Below are 24,393 nucleotides of genomic sequence, written 5' to 3'. Positions count from 1 at the left end.
CTCCCTTCTGTGTAGTAGCATTTCATGTCATCTTCCATCCCACTCGCTATTTCACGCTGCCTCCCAGAATTGAAGTCACTGAACAGAATGACTAGCAAATCAGTAGTTTTATAAGATGACAAAATATTTACAGAATAAATTCTGAAACCACTTTGATTTTCAGAAAATATCTAAAAATTTCTTGTCCCATGTTAAATTAAACTTTAAAGAATCTCACACCTTCACTTCTATAGTGAAGCTAGATTAAGTACACTAAGCTCAGGCCTTGAAGGCTTTCCTCAGCCAAAGCATAAACTCATGTCCAAGAACATACCTCCACTTGAAGAAAGGAATGTTTTATTAGTGTTTACGTAATCACAAAGTTAATGGAACTAAAAGACAACTTCCCCATCCTGATGCAGTAAACCTCAACCCTTTCTTTTAAGAGACTTATTAAACAGTTAAGTTAATCTATTGTCAAAAAAACCCCACATAAATACAAATGAACGCAAAAAAAAAACACAAACAGGAGTAAATGGAGGACACAATGGAATAAGTGGCTCTTGTACAATATATATTAGACCTCTGAGGTGGTGGGAATCTTAGCTGTCGCATCAGTCTCTCGCATTAGATATAAAAATACAATCCAATCAACTGTTTTCACTGTCTACACTTCAAGGCTTCAACCAACCTGAAAGAGAAAAAGCAACGCCAATTCAATTTATTGGAAATGTTAGATCTGCACACATTTCCTGCAATCATTTCTCATTTATAAATTCCCATGTCCACACTTATAATGAAAACTGCATATGTGAACTCGCCAACTCTGGTACCTCCGGCTTGGGAGGGGGGTGGCTGTGGGGGAACACTGGTGACAGAGTTTCCATCATAAATATAGACATTGGAATTTTATGACACAAATCTAAAAAAAAAATAAGGACAGAACATGAAAGACTTTAATTGAGGACCAAATCTTATCTGCAAGTTCTGCCCACATTACGCATCTCCACCCTCTGACCCTATTTCACCTGAGGACTAGACCAGAAGAGATGACTCCTCGAGTCTGCTCCACCATTCACTAAGATCATGGGTGAACTTCTCGCTCAACTCCCGCCCTGTGCCTAGATTCCCATAGCATCCAAAAATCCACTGATCTCAGCCTTAAACATGCTCAATGACTGAGCATCCACAGGTCTCTGGGCTAGAGAATTCCAAAGATTCACAACCTGTTGATAACTCTACAATGTCTTCAGACCTGAGTCAACACCAGGACAGAATCAATAATGAAAAAATTCAATTGCGTGTTCATACAATGCACCAAACCTCTGTAAGCCATAAGCTGGTGGAGAAGACAGACAACTATACAACTACATTAAAATCATATTCAGTATTAAAAAACATATTTTGTACACAGGCTTTTCTAGCAAAGCCAGCATTTATTGTCCATTCCTAGTGGCCCTTGAGGTGTGGTATTGGGGCACCTTCCTGAACCATTGCAGTCCCATGTGGTGGAGGTGCTCCACAGTGCTGTTTTGAAGGGATTTCGACTCAACTGAACTGAAGGCAGCATTCTAAAAGTGTCTAACCTGATATTTATACATTGTTCATTAAAACATAATAGGACTATGCCATTTGGCCCATCGAGCCTGCTTCACCATTTGATAAGATCATGGCTGAGCTACTGATGACCTTAACTCCGCCTTCCTGTCTGCCCCCTGTAACCCTTGACGCGCTTGTAGATCAAAAACCTGTCTGTCTCAGCCTTGAATATATTCAATGACTGGGCCTCCGCTGCTCTCTGTGGAAGAGAATTCCCAAATCTAAACAGCCCTGAGAGAGAAGAAATTCCTCACCTCTGTCTTAAATGGGAGACCCCTTTTCTTTAAACCGTGCCCCCTAGTTCTAGCTTCCATCATAAGGGGATCCTCTCAGCATCTACCCTGTCAAGTCACCTAAAGATCATATATATTTCAATAAGATCATCTCTCATTCTTCTAAACTCCAATGAGTACAGGCCCAGCCTCCTCAACCTTTCCTCATAAGGTAACCCGATCAGCCGAGTCAACCTTCTCTGAACTGCTTCCAATGCAAGTATAAACTTCCTTAATGAAGGAGCCCAAAACAGTACATAGTACTCCAGGTGTGGTTTCACCCACATTGTAGCAAGGCTTTCCTACTTTCATATTCCATCCCCACAGCGGTAAAGGCCAACGTTCAATTTACCTTCCTAATTACTTGCTATATCTGCATCCTAATTTTTTGTGATTCATGTAGAAGGACATTCAGATCCCTCTGCACCTCAGCATTCTGCAGTCTCTCTCAATTTAAATAATATTCTGTTTTACTATTCTTCCTGCCAAAGTGGATAAGCTCTCATTTTTTCCCCACATTAAACTTGATGTGCCAAATTTTTACCCACTCACTAAACCTATCCATATCCCTTTGAAGACTCTGTATCTTCCTCATAACTTGGTTTCCTACCCATCTTTGAGTCGTCAGCAAGTTGGCTACAGTACAGTCTGCCCATTCAGCCAAGTCATTAATATATATCGTAAATAGTTGAGGGACCAGTCTTTCTTTCTCAATGGAACACATTTGTTGAGAGTTGTGAAATAGCTCCTTAAATGTCTGCCACTGCTTCTCCAACATCTTACCTTTTAACCTATTTTCCCAGTCCACTTTAGCCAACTCGGTCTTCATACCCTTGTAATTGCCTTTAAGTTTAAGACTCTAGTTTCAGACAGAATTTCACATTCAGACGAGAAATGTGTATGATTACTTTCACCAAGACGGTCCTTTATAATGAGGTCATGAATTAATCCTGTCCCATTGCACATTAGGTCTAAAGTAGCCTGTTCCCTAATTCATCCACAACATATTTTTCTAAGAACCTGTCCTGAATACCCTGTAGGAACTCATCCTTCAAGCTACCTTTGCCAATCTGATTCATCCAATCTATACGAAGATTAAAATCTCCCATGATTATTGCAGGACCTTTCTTAAAAGCCATTATTTCTTGACTTATACTTGTCCTACAGTGTAGCTACTGTCAGGGGACCTATAAAATACTCTCACCTGTGACTTCTTCCCTTTGTTATTTCTGACTCAGATCAGCCAAGATCTTATTGAATGGCGGAGCATGCTCAAGGACCCGAGTGGCCTTCTCCTGCTCCTAATTCGTTTGTTTGCATGTTTCTTATCTCCACCCAAACTGATTCTACATCTGACCATCTGAACCTGGATCATTTCTTACTGCTGTACTGATCTCATCCTTTATTAACGCCCTTTTACTTTCTTCCTGTCCTTCCCAAATGCCCTTGAATATTCAGATCCCAGCCATGGTCACTTTGCAACCATGTCTCTTGTAATGGCTATGATATCATAGTTATTTATTTCTATTTGTGTTATCGATTCATCCATCTTCTTATGAATGCTGCGTGCATTTAGATAGAGTTTAACTGAACAGGAAGATTAAGCCAAAAGCAAACAACTGCGGATGCTGGAAATCCAAAACAAAAATAAAAATATCTGGAAAAACTCAGCAGGTCTGGCAGCATCTGCGGAGAGGAACACAGTTAACGTTTCGAGTCCGTATGACTCTCCAACAGAACTAAGTAAAAATAGAAAAGAGGTGAAATACAAGCTGGTTTAAGGGTGGGGGGGTGGGGGGGGGGGGGGGGGGTAGGGTACAGCTGGATAGAGGGCCAGTGATAGGTGGAGATAGCCAAAAGATGTCACAGACAAAAGGACAAAGAGGTGTTGAAGGTGGTGATATTATCTAAGGAATGTGCTAATTAAGGGTAGAAAGCAGGACGAGCAAGGTACAGATAGCCCTAGTGGGGGTGGGGTGGGATGAAGGGAAGGGATCGAAATAGGCTAAAAGGTAGAGATAAAACAATGGATGGAAATACATTTAAAAATTATGGAAATAGGTGGGAAAAGAAAAATCTATACCTCCCTGTCGCTTGCCATTTCAACACTCCATCCTGCTCTCTTGCTCACATGTCCGTCCTTGGCTTGCTGCATTGTTCCAGTGAAGCTAAACGCAAACTGGAGGAACAGCACCTCATCTTCCGACTAGGCACTTTACAGCCTTCCGGACTGAATATCGAGTTCAACAACTTTAGATCATGAACTCTCTCCTCCATCCCCACCCCCTTTCCGATCCCCCTCCCCACCCCCCCACCCCTTTCCAATAATTTATATAGATTTTTCTTTTCCCACCTATTTCCATTATTTTTAAATGTATTTCCATCCATTCTTTTATCTCTACCTTTTAGCCTATTTCGATCCCTTTCCTTCCCCCCACCCCACCCCCACTAGAGCTATCTGTACCTTGCTTGTCCTGCTTTCTACCCTTAATTAGCACATTCCTTAGATAATATCACCACCTTCAACACCTCTTTGTCCTTTTGTCTATGACATCTTTTGGCAATCTCCACCTATAACTGGCCCTCTATCCAGCTCTACCTGTCCCACCCCCCACTTAAACCAACTTATATTTCACCTCTTTTCTATTTTTACTTAGTTCTGTTGGAGAGTCATACGGACTCGAAACGTTAACTGTGCTCCTCTCCGCAGATGCTGCCAGACCTGCTGAGTTTTTCCAGGTATTTTTATTTTTGTTTAGGAAGATGAAGCCTTTGGGTTAACACCTCATCCAAAAGAGGGCAGCTCTTAACAGTTCAGCAGTCCCGTAGCACTGACTGACGCTCCCAGTGCTAGTACTATGAACTCAAATTCTGCAGTGCAGTTTGAACACGTGATCTTCTGACTCAAAAGGCAAGAGTGTTACCCACTGAGCCATCAAGGCTGAAAGGTTTCCCTGTGTATTACTGTATTAATTCAATTACCAATCCATAGCCTCGTCCAGTCCAACGCCTTTGGTTGCAGAGGTCCTGAATATCTGCCATTTCCGATCCTTCATAGCTGGCAAACCAAGTGCATTGGCCACCTCTGTGGGAGTCATAGCCTGTTCCATATCCTGCTTATTTGCAAAAACAACTAGAACGGCCTTCTTCAGCTCCTCCTCCTGCAAGCAAACAGACTGACTGTGACTAACCTTATTAGGGGAATGGGTAGAACAAAAATGAGTCAGATTTCATGTGGAGTGGGGAAAGGCGATTAAATATAGCAGAATAAAACAATAAGTTTTCCAGTTCTGAGATACTGAAACAAGGCCAACTTGTCCTGAACATCTACAGGCTCTTCTCACTGCTGTGAATCACAACGACTTTTTTTTATTCATTTGGGGGCTGGGGGCTTCAGTGTCTGGGCCAGCATTTATTTGCCCATCCCCAGTTGCCCTTCAGAAGGTGGTGGTGATCTGCCTTCTTGTACCACTTCAGTCCATGTGCCGTGGTGGGATTTGAACCTGGGTCCCCAGAGCATTACCCTGGGTCTCTGGATTACTAGGCCAGTGACAATACCACTATGCCATCACCTGCCCTGACTTCACAGAGTATGACTTGTGCACCCAATACTGTAGATTGAAGAGAACAAGGAATTTCAAAAAGTTCAAGTGGCCAAACAAGGTCCTAACGAAGAACCAAGATGTTAGAGAGGTGGGGGGGGTGGTGGGGTGGGGGAAGGACAGAGACAGCCAGAGAGGGGAGGGGCTGAGCAAAAGACAGACATCTGGGAGGGTGCAGCAGGGGGGGGGGAAAGAGAGACAGCCAGAGGGGGGCGGGGGAATGACAGACAACTATAGGATGAGGTGGGGGTAGAAAAGAGAGATAGCCAGAGAACGGGGGAAAGAGACAGCCACAGAGAGAGGGGGGGGGTGGGGGGGAGAAAGACGGCGAGGAGGGCATCAGAGAGCAAGAAGCTAAGTGTTGACTCATGAGGACAGGTCACCGAGGTGTGGCCACACTTTCCGTTTCTTTTGGGAATCAGTTGAACTCTGTCAGGCCAGTGTATTGTCCAAGATTCGGATTATAACAATTGTGCTGCCAGATTCAGGCAGACAGATTGTTTGACAAGCTCCAAAATCATAACCAATCTCCAGAGGATTGCATTTAGTTGATGAGATTAACTCACAACAGTAGGCTGGTAGAACACAGAATGAAAACAAGACAGTGATTATCCAGAGTAAGTTTAGAGTTCAGCAGGTAAGAAAGACCTTAAATTCAAAGAATTGCTGAAAGTAACCTTTAAAGCCAGGCTGAAATATATAAAGATTAATAATAAATTGGCTCAAATTCTTAAGCATTAAACAAGGATAGGAATTTCTTAAGAAGTGGGCCAGTTTCCAAAAAAAAAAAATCTGCATTTGTTCGGTCCCTTTGGAGAATCAGGTCATCCCAAAGCATTTTAAGGTCAGTGAAGTGCTTTGTTCTGGTGTGTAGTTACTGTTGTAATGGAGGAAATGTGAAAGTCAATTTGTACACAGCCAACTTCCACAAGGTGATAATGACCAGATAATTTGCTTTTGTGATGTTGGGTGAGGGATAAATATTAGCCAGGGCACTGGGAATAACTCCCCTGCTCTTCTGCAAAATACTACCATTGGATAGTTTACGTTCACCCAAGGGGGCAGATGGGCCTTGGTTTAACTCTCATCTCAAAGACAGCTCCTCAGACAGCGTAGACAGCCCCTCAGTACCTGCACTTGGCATCAACTTGGATCATATGCTCAAGTCTCTGGAGTGGGTTTTGAAACTCGAACCCACGACCTTCTGACTCTCAGGCAAGAGCACTTCCCACTGAGTTCCCTCAACCTTGGTACCATTCTGGTAAATGTCCTCTCCAAGGCCTTGGCATCCTTCCCCAAAGGAGAACAGGAATAGTTCTCAGTGGGTAGAAAGTTGGATTGCTCCGCCAACGAGCCAGCAAATGAACATATTCCGGTCCATTGCACTTATGAATGTTAATTTGCCATCACTATTTAATATTCAACAGGTAAAATCATTTCTATAGTTTTTACAGTGGATTTGGTATTAACAGTCTCACTTGGAGGGTGGGAGGGCTTTTCACCACAGGCTGTGAACATTTTAATATATGTAGTGATTTACGTTATGCAGAACCTACATTGGTTTATTTGAAGGGCAGGAATGCTCAATAAATATTTAAATAAATTCTGCAGGAGTTAAATACCACTTTAAAAAACACACTATTTAAAGGGTAGCTGAATATATAATGGATAGGAGAAAAACCACCAGCAGAATCATTCAAAGAGGCCAAAGCTTCTGGATGATCCCATCATGGGAAGCATATAATGTTTGCATTTATATAGTATATCATGTTAGAATATCTCAAAATGCTTTTAAATGAAAAATTACTCTCCACTCCCACCAGAGTAATGACGGCAATTATACCAAAATCACTGAAGACGAGCCTGATGTCAACATTCTTTTGCCACCACACCAAAAATAGATAAACACCTGCAATAGTCTGAGCATAACCCATTATTAGTAACATCAGACTGTCTTTTCCCATTATAGTTGATGGCCTTGCTGTGCAAGTTCAGCATTTAAAATTTCTTTATTGATGACTTTGTCCTCTAGTAGCACACGTTCATCAGTTACTCTTATAGATTCACTAACCATGAAATAATTTAGATATTTCAGTGAGTCTCCAGAACATTTCTCCTTACCTCCAACATGGAAACAAGCTCTGACTTTGAGATTCCCATTCTGTCTCTGTCACAGCTGTCCACTACATAGATGACTGCATCTGTGTTGGAGTAATAACAACGCCAGTAAGGCCTGAAAGAGAATTTACAAACACACTGAAGTGAAATAATGATGTCTGTTTTCTAATACAAAGTAGTTCTATTGCAGTAAGTCCCCATTTTAAGTCGTTCTGCTTTAATGCTTAGATAATGGGGCCCGTATTTGTGTTTAGCATTGGGACTTTAGTTTTAAAGTCATTTCGTGCCAGTTCTGACATAGGGTTGTGTGACCCAATCGGCGTCAGTTTGGAGCGGCCTCTCCTGCTTGTCGACCCTCCCTTTCGCTGACCCTCCAGCTCGCTGCATCTCTTGCTCCCTAATCCTAGTCACCACTGGTCTTACTCACTGACACTCTGGCTCGGGGCCTCTCTTGCTCCCTGACAACCCTCCCCCTCGCCGCCTCTCTGGCTTGGAGCTTACTACCTACAAAGTTGTTCTTTTTGCTTTTCACTGCTCATCTCCCAAGAGCAAGGGCTTGGAAGGGGGAAGCAATAAGCAGGAGAGGCAGCAGTGAGCAGGATCGGCACTGTGCAAGTGGGAAGTAGAAAGAGTTAGCATATTTCTTTTAGAACAAAATAAAATATAAAAGTTATTTCAATCACCAACATAGGAATTTAGCAAAGTGTTTCAAATTACAAGGTATAAATGTTTTTTTATATGAGGTCCTACGGAACCTAACTACAAGCTCTTAGATTGGTTGCAATGCGAAAATCTGATACGCTTAAAATTGCTTTACTTAAAATTGGACTTTTCCGGAATGAAACAACTTTAAGCAAGGAATCACTGTATTGTGCAGGGCCAAAAATATTTAAATTAATTGACTGCATTAATGGAATATGCAAATATAATAAATTCTGTGCCAGAGAGGGTGGACAGACAGATTGTGATGGAAAGGAGAGAGAGAGAGAGAGAGAGAGAGAAAAAAAGAACACGACCGAAAATGAGAAGATAAAAGAACTTGCGTTTATATAGCACCTTTCAAAATTTCATGACATCCCAAAGTGTTCATTCTTCTCTTTTCTAGGGAGAAGAATCCCAGCCTGTTTAATGTTTCCTGATGGTTAGAAGCTCTCAGTTCTGGTACCACTAGTAAATCTTGTTTGCATCTCCTCCAGTGCCTCTATATCATTTACACAATATGGAGACCAGAACTGCTCATTTACAAAACTATAACTGTGATCCAATCAAGATTCTATACAAGCTTAAGTTTTCTTCTTTTCAATTTTATTCATCTAGAAATGAACCCAAATGCTTTGTTTAATTTTTTAAAAATGGTCTATCTAACACCAATCACTACTTTTAGAGATAAAAGCAAAAATACTGCGGATACTGGAAATCTGAAACAAAAACAGAAAATGCTGGAAAAACTCAGCAGGTCTAACAGCATCTGTGGAGAGAAAAACAGAGTTAACGTTTTGAGTCCGTTTGACTCTGAAGAAGAGAGTTATATGGGCTCAAAACGTTAACACTACTTTTAGTGAATTGTGTATCTTTACTCCTAGAATTCCATTACTCTACCCTACCTATTTAGATACTTATTTTCCAAGGTGTGTGTGGCCTTCACATTCTTTCTACTGTTATGACTGGGATGGGAGGAGTGCACTGTCTGTCTCTAGTTCCACTATTCCACAGGTCACAGCATATATTTAAATGATTTCTCCAGCTAGCTATACGGCCAAATATGTGCTTTAGCCATGAATCTCAGAATCACCACTCAATGCCCAGGTTTTTTCAATAAACAACATAAGTATTAGTTTGTTGTAAAACTAGGCTTAGCAAACTTTGCCTTCGATTTGACAACATACAGTTTGAAATATGAAAGTATAATAATTACTCTAAATACCCTAACTGTCGCACACCAAAAAAATTAAAATAAAGTCGAGGAATTCTGCCAAAAGGTTAAAAATCAACGGTTCGAGAGAAAAGGATAGATGGTGGCGTCCTCGAAATGGTGTCCGGGTTATAGGGTTGGGATCTCAGCACTGGTCTGTGAAACAATCGATGGCTCTTGCGCCACTTTTCAGGCGGACTTCACGTAAAACTTGCAGTCAGCCGAATTCAGAACGTAGAGCAACTTCAGAGCATCTTCCATTCACTTTTTGCTCTCAGTTGGGTCCGGAGCTTCACTAGCTGTTGGGCCATAACTTCCGATGGAGTGGCAATCGGTTCCGAATGCCACTCCGCTTGGAAATCCAGGTGATCCTACCTTGCTCAACCTTCCGACTCAGCCGGGCGAGATCTGTGTATTACAGCATGTCTCTGGGGCCTAGTGTTGAGTGCTGTAGATTAGCAGGTAAGTCATGCCTCCTTTTTTTTTTAACAGTACTAGCTACTGTAAACCAGGCAAGTTTAAAGGTCTTTGACAAGGTAAGTGGGTAGAATTTGGCAGCGATGCGGGTCAGATCGGGCCCCACCTTGGGAGCGCGGTGGGGGTGAGAGTCGGACCTGGTTTTTTTGCGGGGGGGGTGGCAGGGGGGGAAAGAGAGGGTGCGCAGGGAGAAAAAAAAAGTCTCCGTGGGGGTGGGGGGAATTTTGTGGGCTGGGGTGTTCCTGTCCAGAGGCAGGGGGGGGGGGGGGTTGCAGTCCCATGGGGATTGATGTGGGTGTGTGCAATTGTTACCACGAAGCTAGAAGAGGTTTTAATTCTTGGTAACTATTGGTGTAACACAGAAGGAACCATCGGAAGTTTGCGATTTAAATCGCATATTCGGATGGATCCCAGTGCAGGGTAACTGCTCATGTTGTGCAAACCTTACCTGGCAACTTCTGGGGCTGAGTTGGGGAGAGTTCCCAAGTGCATTGTTGGGGTAGCCCCCACCCCCCCAATACAACACCCTGACACTCGGAAGCTACGGCCCATTGTCTTCTTTACCCAAGCAGCTGATCCTACTTTTTTTTCATTCAAAGCGAAACCAGCCTACCAGCTCTTAAACAGTTTCTCAGGAATTTTTTTTTTTCACCAAAATCATAAAACATCCTGTGACCCTTCTGTAAACAGTCCACCGGGGGTCAAGAGGTTTCCAGCCTCTTTAAAACTGCTTAATTACCTTTTCTGCTGTCTTTTCCAGGAACAGCAGTAACCAGAGTCCTTGCATTAACCTTTTAAGGGATAGCGTCTTTTAAAAACACAAATTCTTCCAGAATGTTCTTCGTCCTTGAAGATGAACCATTTTCCCTGATCGTTTATGACACTACCAAAATATATCATCTCCCAATTATCGACACTGAAGTTCTGGGAGTCTATTGTTGCCTTTGTGTATTATCAGGGTCCTCCTCTGTTTTAACTTCACCCTCCAAATTTGTTGTTGTCCACTGATTCTGAAAGTTGTACTCCCAACTGCAAAGTGCACATTGTTTATGTGAATGGTGAGTAGGGGTCTCAGCACCAATCCAGATGGGACACCAATTCCCACCATCCACCGATTGGAGTAACTACCTTTAACCTCGACACACCATTTTCAACTTTGTCGCCAGCATTTTCAAAAATTCATTCTTGGGATGCAAGTGTCACTGACAAGGCCAGCATTTATTGCCCATTCCAATTACCCTCGAGTAAGTGGTGATTAGCCATCTTGAACTGCGAACACATCATCCTTCTTGAACTGCAGGTACGCCCACTTACTCTCCATGCTGCTACTGTTCCCCTGACTCAACATGCTTAGTCATGAGTCTATTATGTGGTGCCTCATTGAACACCTTTACTGACGAATAAATCATTTGTTGCGTCAGGCCAAAGCTCTCATTTTTGATCAGGTTTAATTTATAGACAGAGGGTAATGCAGTTGCTAATACAAAAAGTGAGTAGTATCATACCGTATACTGGTCTGTCCACCTAAATCCCACACTTGAAACTTAAGGTTCTTATAGGTCACTGTTTCAACATTGAAGCCAATTGCTGCAAAACAAAAATGATTACTCAATTCACAGTCACTTCTTGCATTCTCGTGTCCGTTTATGCATAGAGAGAAGTTACAGAACTTCTGTCCCATTAAAACTGATTTTCTTTAATCTGATGTTGTATATTAGCAGATTACAAACAAGGAAAACAATTGTCAGACATGCACACAAAGAGCAAATTACTGCAGGTGCTAGAAATCCAAAATATAGACAGACAATACTAGAAATACACAGCAGGTCAGGCGGTTAACTTTCAGGTCAATGACCTTTCATCAGAACCGTTTTTCAGCTGGAAATGTTAACTGTTTCTCTCTCCACAGATGCTGTCAGACCTGCTGTGCTCTCCAGCATTTTCTGCTTAATGTTGGACATACGTGTTGGTTTGTGACTTGTCAAATCGCCGTGCTTCCATTTGTAGCATTAACATTTAACAATCAACAACTTGCATTTATATAGCACCTTAAACATAGTAAAGTGTCTCAGGGTGCTTCATTGGTGCGATTATCAAACCAAGTCTGATAGATATCGAGTCAGCTAAGGAGATTATTAGGGCAGGTGACCAAAAGCTTGGTCTAACAGGTAGGTTTTAAAGGAGCAGTTTAAAAAGGCGCAAGGTAGAAAGTCAGAGGCTTAGGAAGCGAAATCCAGGTCTTTAGGGTTCTAGGCACCTGGAGGTACAGTTGTGAATAGTGTAACAAGGGAAATCAAGAATGCATAGATGTCAGAACTACAGAGTGCAGAGATCGGAGGGTTGTATAACGCATAATTGATAAAATACTCCTTAAAAATTGCTTTGCCTGCCTGTTATCTAGCTTGTGATATTGCTTTAATACCCTGCACAGACATCACCCTTAATGAAAAGCGTTTTACTGTCAAATTAAACAGAGGGGTTTGTACTTACTGTACAGTAAGTGCATATTGATTAAGTAGTTACTTTCAAAACCATACTCGGTAATTCACTGTAGGGATTTGAGAGAAACTAATTCCTCTTGTGGGGCATCCAGAACAAGGAGGCATTAAAGTTAGAGTTAGGCTGTTCAGGGCTGAAATCAGGGAGCATTTTCTTCCCACGCAAAGGACAGTGGAAATGTGGGATTCTTTCCCTCAACAGGCTGTGGATGTTGGGGGCTAACTGACATTTTCGAGACTGGGACTGACAGTTTTTTTATTAGGCAACAAGGGTATCAAGGATTACAGAGCAAAAATGGGTTTCAGGTACACCATCAGTCACCATCTAAGTGAATAACAGAATGAACTTGAGCAGCTGAATGGCCTCCTGCTGTTCCCAAGTTTGACTCATACAGTTTATGGGATATTCATCTTCATCCTGACTGTGCCTTTGTTTGAGGTCAACAACTGGTTTCTATTTTTTGAAAGGGTAGTCAAAAGCCTGATTAAGTTTATAAGAACTGAGGGGAAGAAGTACTCTTTGTAAACAAGAACTCAGCCCTTTTTAAGTGATGAAAAGTGTAAAGATATTTACAACAGCAGCTTGCAGTTTATACAATACTTTTACTTTAGAAAAACACTCCCAGTGGTTCACAAAAGTGCAATCAAGACAAAAATAGGAGACCAAGCTGAAGGATTCCTATTGCAGAATCCATTAGGTGACAAGTGGAGCTAAACATTGCTCCCAGAGACTCACATAGAATTATATCAAGTTAATTTTGAACACTAGCAAGTTAATGTAGTGATTTGGTGAGAGAAGGAAACGTACAACTTTCGAGAGAATAAACATTTAAGCATTGAATTTATTTTCAGGAGAGGGTTACATTTGTGCAGTAAATGAAAGATTGAGATGATAAATTTAATGCATTATCGCATGATGGATTTAGGAGTTATAACCGTTTTTTACATTATTTAACCAATGAATCATTGTACATTCCAGAACACTTCAGATGTTAATTCATCACCAGCAGTTTTTGTCACCCTACATGCACATTTGGTATGTGATAAAGTCCCATCAAGCAATCAAATTCGATCAATACAGCACAGCAAGCAATTTTATACTTTAGACGAGGGGGGTTTGTACTACAGCCTAGGAGCGATGTGAATCGAGCCGTTAAAGACCAGGCAATTCTGCCCTATGTCCGGGTTTGTCTTGTTTGAGTTTTGTGGCCTCCCAGGTTTAAAGGGGTCTTTTTAAACACTGCTGTCTTAATGGCGGATAAATCCTAAATTAGAAAGCCAAGGTTTGATGGCAGCAGCAACTTGCTGCAGGCAAATTATTCCCCTCCCTCTTTCATCCCCTTCCTCCCAATACTTGGTTTGCCCCCTACCACTGCCATATCTGCTGAGTGCTTACTGAAGTTATAATGATGCTGGTGAGCAAAGGCTGCATTTTTCATTCACTTTTAATTGGCAAGCCAGTTGTTTGCTTTTCTTTTTAAGAGGACTAGTAGGGATATACAAATGTAAAGAAAATGCAGGTTTGCTTCAGTCAAAAGCTACATGAGGGTGTGCCTCAGGACATCATACTCACTGGGTATGGTGGTGACAACTTCACCCACTTGTAGTTTGTAGAGTATTGTGGTCTTGCCTGCTCCATCCAGACCCAGGATCAATATTCTCATTTCTCGTGTCCCGAACAAGCCAGAAACCAACGTGGACAACCAGCCACCTGCAGTAATCAGGAGGTAGCATCAGCACGAAGCAGCACACTTAATACTTACAGTGTGTACATATTTAAATGAAATACTAACTTCCGTGAGTTTAACGGATTATAACCACTGCTCCCAGTTATACTGGGCAGCTGTTGGTAATGATTCTGCTGTTGTTATTTACAGTTGTTCCAGTTACATCTTTTATTCCTTTACCTGTCCTATCTGACATTTCCTTTTATCTTTCACTATCACCCCTTTTGTCACTTAATCATTCCTGCTCTTCCACTCTATCACAGATCAACCCCTTTGTTTCTTTTCTGCCCCCCCACCTACCCCTCCCTTTCCTGCCTCTGTTCTTGCATAAAACTGTTCCTTCCAATTCTGATGAAAGGTCATTGATTGGAAACATTAACTCTGGAAAGAGAAAGTGATGTTACCTGACCTGCTGAGCATTTCCAGTACTTTCTGCTTATATTTCCGTAATCAAATTCAGTTAAGTTTTCTAACAGCATTAATTTTAACCATTCGTAGGATGTGAGTATCGATGGCAAGGCCGGCATTTATTGCCCATCCCTAATTGCCCTTGAGAAGATGGTGGTGAGCCATCATTTTGAACAGCTGCAGTCCACATGATGTAGGTACACCAACAGTGCTGTAAACCACTTCCAATATAAAATGCTAAACATTAACAAATGATTAGCTGGAAGCAGTTGGAACACTACATGCAGCTCTGAGTGCCCTAATTTAGGAAAGATGTCAATGCATTATGATCAAACCAAGCTCTTTACAGGCCTGAAAGTGTCTGTCTATTTGAAGCCTAAGGTGTTCCCTGTGTGATCTGCTGGTGTGGCACCTGTCTTCACACTTTTGTCTCGGCTCTCAGGAGGGTAAAGTTGAACAGCTTTCCGTCAGTTCTGGCTGTAGGTGAACTGAAGACATATGGCATCAGCAAAGAGAAGAAGAATATGTTAGAGTGTCTGTGCCAGAACGCAGCCCTGTTTGACCCTACAGCGGATCTCAAAGGGCTCTGATGTTGCTCTATCATAGCTGACCTTACTCATCATGTTGTTATGGAAAGTATTCAGCAGCTTCAGCGGGCAGCCAATTTTTTCCAGCAGCTTAAATAGACCGCCTCAGATCACATGGTCAAACACCTTGGGAGAGATTAGTGAAGGCAATATATAGGGTTCTCTTTTGCTCACGGCATTTCTCTTGCAGATGCTGGACTGAGAAGGTCGAGTCAATTATAGATCTTCCAGTTCTGAAACCACACTGGGATTCTGGGTAGATATGTTCAGCCAGGATCTGCAGTCAGGCAAAACAGGCAAATATTTTTTCCCAAGCTGCTCAGTAGGGAGATGCCTCGATAATTGCTGCTGGAGTTGTCCTTGTTCTTGTACAGAATCATAATCTTTGAATCACGCACATCCTGGGGCATTGCCCCCTCCCTCCAGCAGAGAGGGGGAAAGTGTGCGCAGATGCTGCTGGGGTGCTGGCTTCCTGGGCTTGATGAGCTCAGGCGATATAGCATCAGCATCTGGTGCTTTGCCAATGGTAAGCAAGTCAATACGTTTGCTGAGCTCCTCCACTGTGAGTTCAATAGCCACCTCTTCCATGACAGGCAGGCTTTCTATGGTGTCTAGAGTGTCCTCATTGACAGTGTTCTCCCTGGACTACTCAAGGTAGTGTTCCACAAATCTCCCCAACTGTTTATTGCAGTCGGTGATGACCTCCTCTGTCTTTGTTCTCAATGGAGGTGATGCAGCTGTTTGAGCTATATAATGTCCCTAGCATTTCCTGTGTCATCACTGGGGCAGCGCTGAGCAGTCTCTTCGACTTTACTTCTTAGTGTATTCAGTCTTCGGTATTACCACAAAAATAAAGGGGTTACATTTTTTAAATTCATTCACGGGATGTGGGCTTCGCTGGTTGGCCCAGCATTTATTGCCCATTCTTGCTGTCCTTGAGAAGGTGGTGGTGAGCTGCCTTCTTGAACCACTGCAGTCCAAGTGGTGTAGGTACACCCACAGTGCTGTTAGGGAGGGAGTTCCAGGATTTTGACCCAGCGACAGTGAAGGAATGGCGATATATTTCCAAGTCAGGATGGTGAGTGACTAGGGGGGGAACTTCTAGGTGGTGGTGTTCCCATCTATCTGCTGCCCTTGTCCTTCTAGTTGGTAATGGTCCTGAGTTTGGAAGGTGCTCTCGAAGGAGCCTTGTTGAATTCCTGCAGTGCATCTTGTAGATGGTACACACTGCTGCTACTGTGTGTCAGTGGTGGAGGGAGTGAATGTTTGTGGATGTGGTGCTAATCAAGCGGGCTGCTTTGTCCTGGATAGTGTCAAGCTCCTTGAGTGTTATTGGAGCTGCACTCATCCAGGCAAGAGGGGAGTATTCCATCACACTCCTGACTTGTGCCTTGTAGATGGTAACAGGCTTTGGTGAGTCAGGAGGTGGGTTACTCGTTGCAGGATTCCCAGCCTCTGACCTGCTCATGTAGCCACAGTATTTATATGGCTAGTCCAGTTCAGTTTCTGGTCAATGGTAACCCCAGGATGTTGATAGTGGAGGATTCAGTGACGGTAATGCCATTGAACATCAAGGGGCAATGGTTGGATTCTCTCTTGTTGGAGATGGTCATTGTCTGACACTTGTGTGGCGCGAATGTTACTTGCCACTTGTCAGCCCGAGCCTGGGTATTGTCCAGGTATTGCTGCATTTGGACATGGACTGCTTCAGTATCTGGGGAGTTGCGAATGGTGCTGAACATTGTGCAATCATCAGTGAACATCCCCACTTCTGACCTTATGATGGAATGAAGGTCATTAATGAAGCAGCTGAAGGTGGTTGGGCTGAGGACACTACCCTGAGGAACTCCTGCAGTGATGTTCTGGAGCTGAGATGACTGACCTCCAACAACCACAACCATTTTCCTTTGTGCTAGGTATGACTCCAACCAGCGGAGAGTTTTCTACCTGATTCCCACTGGCTCCAGTTTTGCTAGGGCTCCTTGATACCACACTTAGTCAAATGCTGCCTTGATGTCAAGGGCAATCAGTCTCACCTCACCTCGGGAGTTCAGCTCTTTTGTCCATGTTTGAACCAAGGTTGTAATGAGGTCAGGAGCTGAGTGGCCCTGGCAGAACCCAAACTGGGCGCCAGTGAGCAGGTTATTGCTAAGGAAGTGCTGGAATATTGTCAGGTCCTATAGTCTTTGCAGTATCCAGTGCCTTCAGCCGTTTCTTGATATCACGTGGAGTGAATCGAATTGGCTGAAGACTGGCATCTATGATGCTGGCGGCCTCCGGAGGAGGCAGAGGTGGATCATCCACTTGGCACTCCTGGCTGAGGATTGTAGCAAATGCTACAATACAAATGCTAAATCCTTATCTTTTGCACTGATGTGCTGGGCTCCCCCATCATTGAGGATGGGGATATTTGTGCAGCCTCCTCCTTCATTGAATTGTTTAATTGCCCACCACCATTCACGATTGGATGTGAAAGGACAGCAGAGCTTAGATCTGATCCATTGGTTGTGGGGTCGCTCAGCCCTGTCTATCACTTGCTGTATGTGTTTGGCATGCAAATAGTTCTGCGTTATAGATTCACCAGGTTGACACCTCATTTTTAGGTATGCCTGGTGTTGCTCCTGGCATGCCCTCCTGCACTTTTCATTGAACCAGGTTGGTGATAATGGTAGAGTGGAGGATATGCTGGGCCATGAGGTTACAGATTGTGTTCGAGTACAATTCTGCTGCTGCTGATGGCCCACAGCGCCTCATGGATGCACAGTCTTGAGTTGCTAGATCTGTTCGAAATCTATCCCATTTAGCACAGTGGTAATGCCACACAACACAATGGAGGTATCCTCAATGTGAAGGCAGGACTTCGTCTCCACAATGACTGTGTGGTGGCCACTCCTACCAATACTGTCATGGACAGATGCATCTGCGGCAGGCAGGTTAGTGAGGATGAGGTCAAGTATGAGGGGCATTGATAGGGTAGACAGGAAAGAACTTTTCCCCTTGGTGGAGGGATCAATAACCAGGGGGCATAGATTTAAGGTAAGGGGCAGAAGGTTTAGAGGGGATGTGAGGAAGAATATTTTCACCCAGAGGGTGGTGGGAATCTGGAACTCGCTGCCTGAAAGGGTGATAGAGGCAGAAACATTATAACCTTTAAGAAGTATTTGGATGTGTACTTGCGATGCCATGGCATACAAGGCTATGGGCCTAATGCTGGAAAATAGGATTAGAATAGTTAGGACCAGTGCAGACTTGATGGGCCGGAGGGCCTTTTTCTGTGCTGTAGATCTCTATGGCTCTATGTTTTTCCCTCTTGTTGGTTCCCTCACCACCTGTCGCAGACCCAGTCTAGTAGCTATGTCCTTTAGGACTTATCCAGCTCGGTCATTAGTGGTGCTACCGTGGCACTCTTGGGTACCCCACCCAGAGTACATTCTGCGCCCTTGCCACCATCAGTACTTCCTCTGAAGTAGTGTTCAACATGGAGGAGCACTGATTCATCAGCTGAGGGAGGGCAGTACATGGTAATCAGCAGGAGGTTTCCTTGCCCATGTTTGACCTGATGCCATGAAACTTCACGGGGTCCGGAGTCGATGTTGAGGACTCCCAGAGCAATTCCCTCCCCACTGTATACCACTGTGCCGCCATCTCTGCTGGGTCTGTTGGTGGAACAGGACATACCCAGGGATGGTGATGGTGGTGTCTGGGACATTATCTGTGAGGTATGAATCCGTGAGGACCATGAGGGTGACTATGTCAGGCTGTTGCTTGACTAGCCTGTGAGACAGCTCTCCCAATTTTGGCACAAGCCCCCAGATGTAAGGAAGGAGGACTTTGCAGGGTCGACTGGGCTGAGATTGCCGTTGTCGTTTGATGCCTGGATCGTTGCCGGGTGGTCCATCCAGTTTCATTCCTTTTTTGTGACTTTGTAGTGGTTTGTTACAACTGAGTGACTTGCTCGGCCATTTCAGAGTCAACCATATTGCTGTGGATCTGGAGTCACGTATAGGCCAGGTAAGGGTGGCAGATTTCCTTCCCTGAAGGACATTAGTGAACCAGAAGGGTTTTTACAACAATCGACAATGATTTCATGGTCATCATTAGACTTTTAATTCCAGATTTGTATTTAATTCAAATTCCGTGGCAGGATTCGAACCCAGGTCCCCAGAGCATTACCTTGGGTCACTGGATCACTAGTCCAGTGACAATGCCATTACGCCACTGCCTCCCCTATAGTGAGATTTTGTTCTTTACAAGAGGGTTATTAGAACATACTTGAGTACAAGTGGCTATTACTCTGCTATTTATTTGAAAAGAAAGAATACAAAAAGAAACAGGGACACAGTGGCAACAATTAAAAAGAGTTAACACCAGGTGATGAGCTCCATCTGAACTGTATTTTCTATAATCACTCCAGAGCTCTTCATATACAAGGAAGTTACATGGGTAAATGCAGGGGCTAAAAATTGTGCCCAGCAAAATCCCACAATAAGCAATAAAAGTGCACAGTTAGTTTCTGGGAATTTTGGTGCAGAGAGAAATAGTGATCAGAATAGAGAGAGGAATCACTGCCCTTAGTCCAACTGCGTCATAGGGTCAGTTTAACATATCCTGTGGAAATTCAGCACTGCAGTGGGTGATAGCAGGAAAATGATAATAAAATCATCTCAGTTACCAACATTCACTCTCCTGATCCATTCTAACCCATTTATCCCATTATATCCCACTCCACCATGCTCCTCATCCCGCCCCTCACACACCACGGCCCCCAGTCCACCCTATCCCTCCACCCATTCGCCCCCCCCATCCCAGTGCCTGCTCCCATCATTCCCTTCCCCTCATTCCCCATACCACACTCCCTCCCCACCCCCTCCTCCCCTCCACTCCCTACCCTTCCCCCTCTTTCTACCACAATAGAGGATGCACATCCCAGAAATAGCTGTAAATCAGGAAATGGATGGGAAGAAAGAACTCGATAAAATTACAATCACCAGGGAAGTGGTACTGAGTAAATTGTTGGAGCTGCGGGCTGACAAGTCCACGGTTTCTGATGGGCTTCATCCTAGGGTCTTAAAAGAAGTGGCTAGGGAGATAGTAGGTGTGTTGGTTTTAATTTTCCAATATTCCCTTGATTCGGGGAAGGTTCCATTAGACAGGAAAATAGCAAATGTAACTCCATTATTCGAAAAGGGAGGAAGACAGAGAGCAGGAAACTACAGGGAAGTTAGCCTAACATCTGTCATAGGGAAAATGTTAAAGCTATTATTAAAGATGTTATAGCAGGGCACAAGGAAAATTCAGGGTAATCAGGCAGAATCAACATGGTTTTGTGAAAGGGAAATCATGTTTAACCAATTTATTGGAGTTCTTTGAAGAAGTCACATGTGCTGTGGATAAAAGGAGAACCTGTAGATGTACTGTACTTAAGATTTCCAGAAGGCATCTGATATCAAAGGTTACTGCAAAAAAATAAAAGCTCATGGTGCAGGGGGTAACATATAGGCACGGATAGAAGATTGGCTGGCTAACAAGGAAAAAAAGTGGGCATGAATAAGTCTTTTTCCGATTGGCAAAATGTAACGAGTGGTGTACTGAGGCCTCAACTTTTTACAATTTATATAAAATACTTGGATGAAAGGACCAAAGGTATGGTTGCTAAATTTGCTGATGCCACAGAGATAGGTAAGATAGTAAGATGTAAAGAGGACACAAAGAAGATACAAAGGGACATAGGTTGGTTAAGCGAGTGGGCAAAGACCTGGCAAATGCACTATAACGTGGGAAAGTGTGAAATTGTCCATTTTGGCAGGAAAAATAAAAAAGAAGCATATTATCTAATGGTGAGATTGCAGAGCTTGGAGATGCAGAGGGATGTGGGTGCCCTGGTGCATGAATCGCAAATGGTCAATATGGTAGTACATCAAATAATTAGGAAAGCTAATAGAATGTTATAATTTATTGCGAGGGGAATTGAATACAAAAGTAGGGAGATTATACCTCAGTTACACAGGGCATTAGTACAGTATTGGTCTGCTTATTTAAGGATGTGATGCGTCGGAAGCAGTTCAGAGAAGGTTTACTAGACTAATACTTGGATCAGGCGAGCGGTGTTACGAGGAAAGGTTGGACAGGCTAGGCTTGTACCACTGGAGCTTAGAAGAGTAAGAGGTGACTTGATTGAAACACAAAATCCTGAGGGGTCTTGACAGGGTGGATGCGGAGAAGATATTTCCTCTTGTGAAAGAATCTAGTATTAGGGGTCATGATTTAAAAAATAAGGGGTCACCAATTTAAGACAGAGATGAGGAGAAATTTATTCTCTCAGAGTGTTGAGACTTCAGAATTCTCTTCCTCAAAAGGCAGTTGAGGAATGTCCTTGAATATCTTTAAGACAGAGGTAGGTAGATTCTTGATAAGAAAGGGGTGAAAGATTATCGGGGGTAGGTGGGATTGTAGAATTGGGGTTACAATCAGATCAGCCATGATCTTATTGAAAGGCTGAGCAGGCCCGAGGGGCTGAGTGGCCTACTCCTGCTCCTAATTCATACGTTCATATTTTCACCCCTGTCTCCTCCAATCTCCACTCCACTATCTACACTCTCCCCAAACCCACCACTCCCTACCAACTCCCTCACCCCCCACTCCATACACTACATCCTCTTCCCCCATTCCCTACCCCCTCCCTCAAACCCACTCCCTAACCTCTCCCTCACCCCCACTCCCTAACCTTGCCCTCCCCCCAACTCCCTAACCTCTACCCCCTCCCTTCCCCCCACTCTCTAACCTCGCCCTCACCCCCACTCACTATCCTCTACCCCCTCCCTCCCCCCCACCCCATACACTACACCCTCTCCCTCTCCCTAATGCCCATTCCCTACCCCCTCCCTCACCCCCACTCCCTAACCTCTCCCTCACCCCCACTCCCTAACCTCTCCCTCACCCCCACTCCCTAACCTCTCCCTCACCCCCACTCCCTAACCTCTCCCACACCCCCACTCCCTAACCTCTCCCACACCCCCACTCCCTAACCTCTCCCTCACCCCCACTCCCTAACCTCTCCCTCACCCCCACTCCCGAGCCTCTCCCTCACCCCCACTCCCGAGCCTCTCCCTCACCCCCACTCCCGAGCCTCTCCCTCACCCCCACTCCCGAGCCTCTCCCTCACCCCCACTCCCGAGCCTCTCCCTCACCCCCCACTCCCGAGCCTCTCCCTCACCCCCACTCCCGAGCCTCTCCCTCACCCCCACTCCCGAGCCTCTCCCTCACCCCCACTCCCGAGCCTCTCCCTCACCCCCACTCCCGAGCCTCTCCCTCACCCCCACTCCCGAGCCTCTCCCTCACCCCCACTCCCGAGCCTCTCCCTCACCCCCACTCCCGAGCCTCTCCCTCACCCCCACTCCCGAGCCTCTCCCTCACCCCCACTCCCGAACCTCTCCCTCACCCCCACTCCCGAACCTCTCCCTCACCCCCACTCACTATCCTCTACCCCCTCCCTCGCCCGCACTCCCTAACCTCGCCCTCACTCCCTATCCTCTACCCCCTCCTTCCCCCCACTACATACACAACACCCTCTCCCCCTCCCTCACCCCCACTCCCTAACCCCTCCCTCACCCCCACTCAGTAACCCCTCTCTCACCCCCACTCCCTCCCTCACCCCCACTCCCTACCCCCTCCCTCCCTACCCCCTCCTCACATCCACTCCCTACCCCCTCCCCTCACCCCCCTCCCTACCCCCTCCCTCACCCCCCTCCCTACCCCCTCCCTCACCCCCCTCCCTACCCCCTCCCTCACCCCCCTCCCTACACCCTCCCTCACCCCCACTCCCTACCCCCTCCCTCACCCCCCTCTCCCTACCCCCTCCCTCACCCCCTCTCCCTTCCCCCTCCCTCAGCCCCACTCCCTTCCCCCTCCCTCAGCCCCACTCCCTTCCCCCTCCCTCACCCCCACTCCCCATCCCCTACCCCCTCCCTCACCTCCACTCCCTACCCCCTCCCTCACCCCTACCCCCTCCCTCACCCCTACCCCCTCCCTCACCCCCACTCCCTTCCCCCTCCCTCACCCCTACCCCCTCCCTCACCCCTACCCCCTCCCTCACCCCTACCCCCTCCCTCACCCTACCCCTCCCTCACCCCTACCCCCTCCCTCACCCCTACCCCCTCCCTCACCCCTACCCCCTCCCTCACACCCACCCCCTCCCTCACCCCCACTCCCACTCCCTTCCCCCTCCCTCACCCCCACTCCCTTCCCCCTCCCTCACCCCCACTCCCTTCCCCCTCCCTCACCCCCACTCCCTTCCCCCTCCCTCACCCCCACTCCCTTCCCCCTCCCTCACCCCCACTCCCTTCCCCCTCCCTCACCCCCACTCCCTTCCCCCTCCCTCACCCCCACTCCCTACCCCCTCCCTCACCCCCACTCCCTTCCCCCTCCCTCACCCCCACTCCCTTCCCCCTCCCTCACCCCCACTCCCTTCCCCCTCCCTCACCCCCACTCCCTACCCCCTCCCTCACCCCCACTCCCTACCCCCTCCCTCACCCCTACCCCCTCCCTCACCCCCACTCCCTACCCCCTCCCTCACCTCCCCTCCCCTCCCTCTACCCAATCCCTCACCTCCACTCCCTACCGCCCTCTCACTACCAACTCCGTCACCTCCTCCTCCTCCCTCCTTCCCCCAGTTGTTTGACCGGCTGCAGTTTTGCCCGGGTCCCGGCCTCCGGGTGCGGAGGCCCGGGACTTCCTCACTCACCCATCCTGATCCTGATCCCGGTCCTGATCCTGATCCCGATCCGGATTCCGGCCCCGATCCGACGTGGCCCTCGACTACAGGCTGCGCGCGCACCTTTTCATAAACCAGCCTCTGACCCCGGGCCGCAGATTCGCGCCTCGGAAACACCAGAAAATAAACAACCCGCTTCTCTTTAATCTCCATTTAAATATCCGGCATTTTCTACAGCCCCGCATTGACTTCAGTTCAGTTGTTGCATATGTTTTTTATTTAAAGTCATCCATCAGCCGATTCGTCAGCGTTGATTGTCACGTGATCCAGCTCGGTTTCATTCTCATCACTCGCGGTAGCGGACCGCCCGCGGCGTTGCTGCTGTGCCAAGTGGCTGCGCAAGAGCGGGAAGAAATATGGCAATCTGCACCATTTATTTTAACAATTAAAAACTGAAAATGCAGGCAATCAGGCCTGGCAGCCTCTCTGCTGAGAGCAGAAGAG

At 45.7% G+C, this 24,393-nt stretch overlaps 1 protein-coding gene across 2 annotated transcripts; it reads right to left on the bottom strand.

The window, feature by feature from the left end:
* Positions 1–314: 314 nt before the first annotated feature.
* On the bottom strand, positions 315–24,332 carry arl1 (ADP-ribosylation factor-like 1). 2 transcript variants are annotated; one of them, XM_078567664.1, is made up of 6 exons: positions 23,920–24,332; positions 14,031–14,168; positions 11,465–11,546; positions 7,574–7,685; positions 4,833–5,011; positions 315–670 (listed from the first exon to the last, which is right to left on the bottom strand). In XM_078567664.1, the coding sequence occupies exons 1-6, from the start codon at positions 23,921–23,923 to the stop codon at positions 640–642; spliced, it is 546 nt and encodes a 181-aa protein (XP_078423790.1). In that variant the 5' UTR covers positions 23,924–24,332; the 3' UTR covers positions 315–639. The 2 variants fall into 2 exon arrangements, with proteins under 2 accessions (XP_078423790.1, XP_078423791.1); XM_078567665.1 differs by having other exon boundaries at positions 23,908–24,007.
* Between the last annotated feature and the right edge of the window lie 61 nt (positions 24,333–24,393).

Source organism: Cetorhinus maximus, chromosome 22 (genome assembly GCF_964194155.1).
Source record: "Cetorhinus maximus chromosome 22, sCetMax3.hap1.1, whole genome shotgun sequence".
NCBI lineage: Eukaryota > Metazoa > Chordata > Chondrichthyes > Lamniformes > Cetorhinidae > Cetorhinus > Cetorhinus maximus.
Note: the sequence above shows the minus strand (reverse complement) of the source record. Positions and strands in the feature narration are given on the sequence as shown.

Bases quoted from the DNA above. Each gene is read 5' to 3' on its own strand.
- arl1 (XM_078567664.1), bottom strand. The intron at 7,686-11,464 runs GTATGATACTAC...ATTCTCTTTCAG, and splicing joins GGTGGACAGACCAGTATACG to GCCTTACTGGCGTTGTTATT. The intron at 5,012-7,573 runs GTAAGGAGAAAT...GTTTGCTTGCAG, and splicing joins AGCTTGTTTCCATGTTGGAG to GAGGAGGAGCTGAAGAAGGC.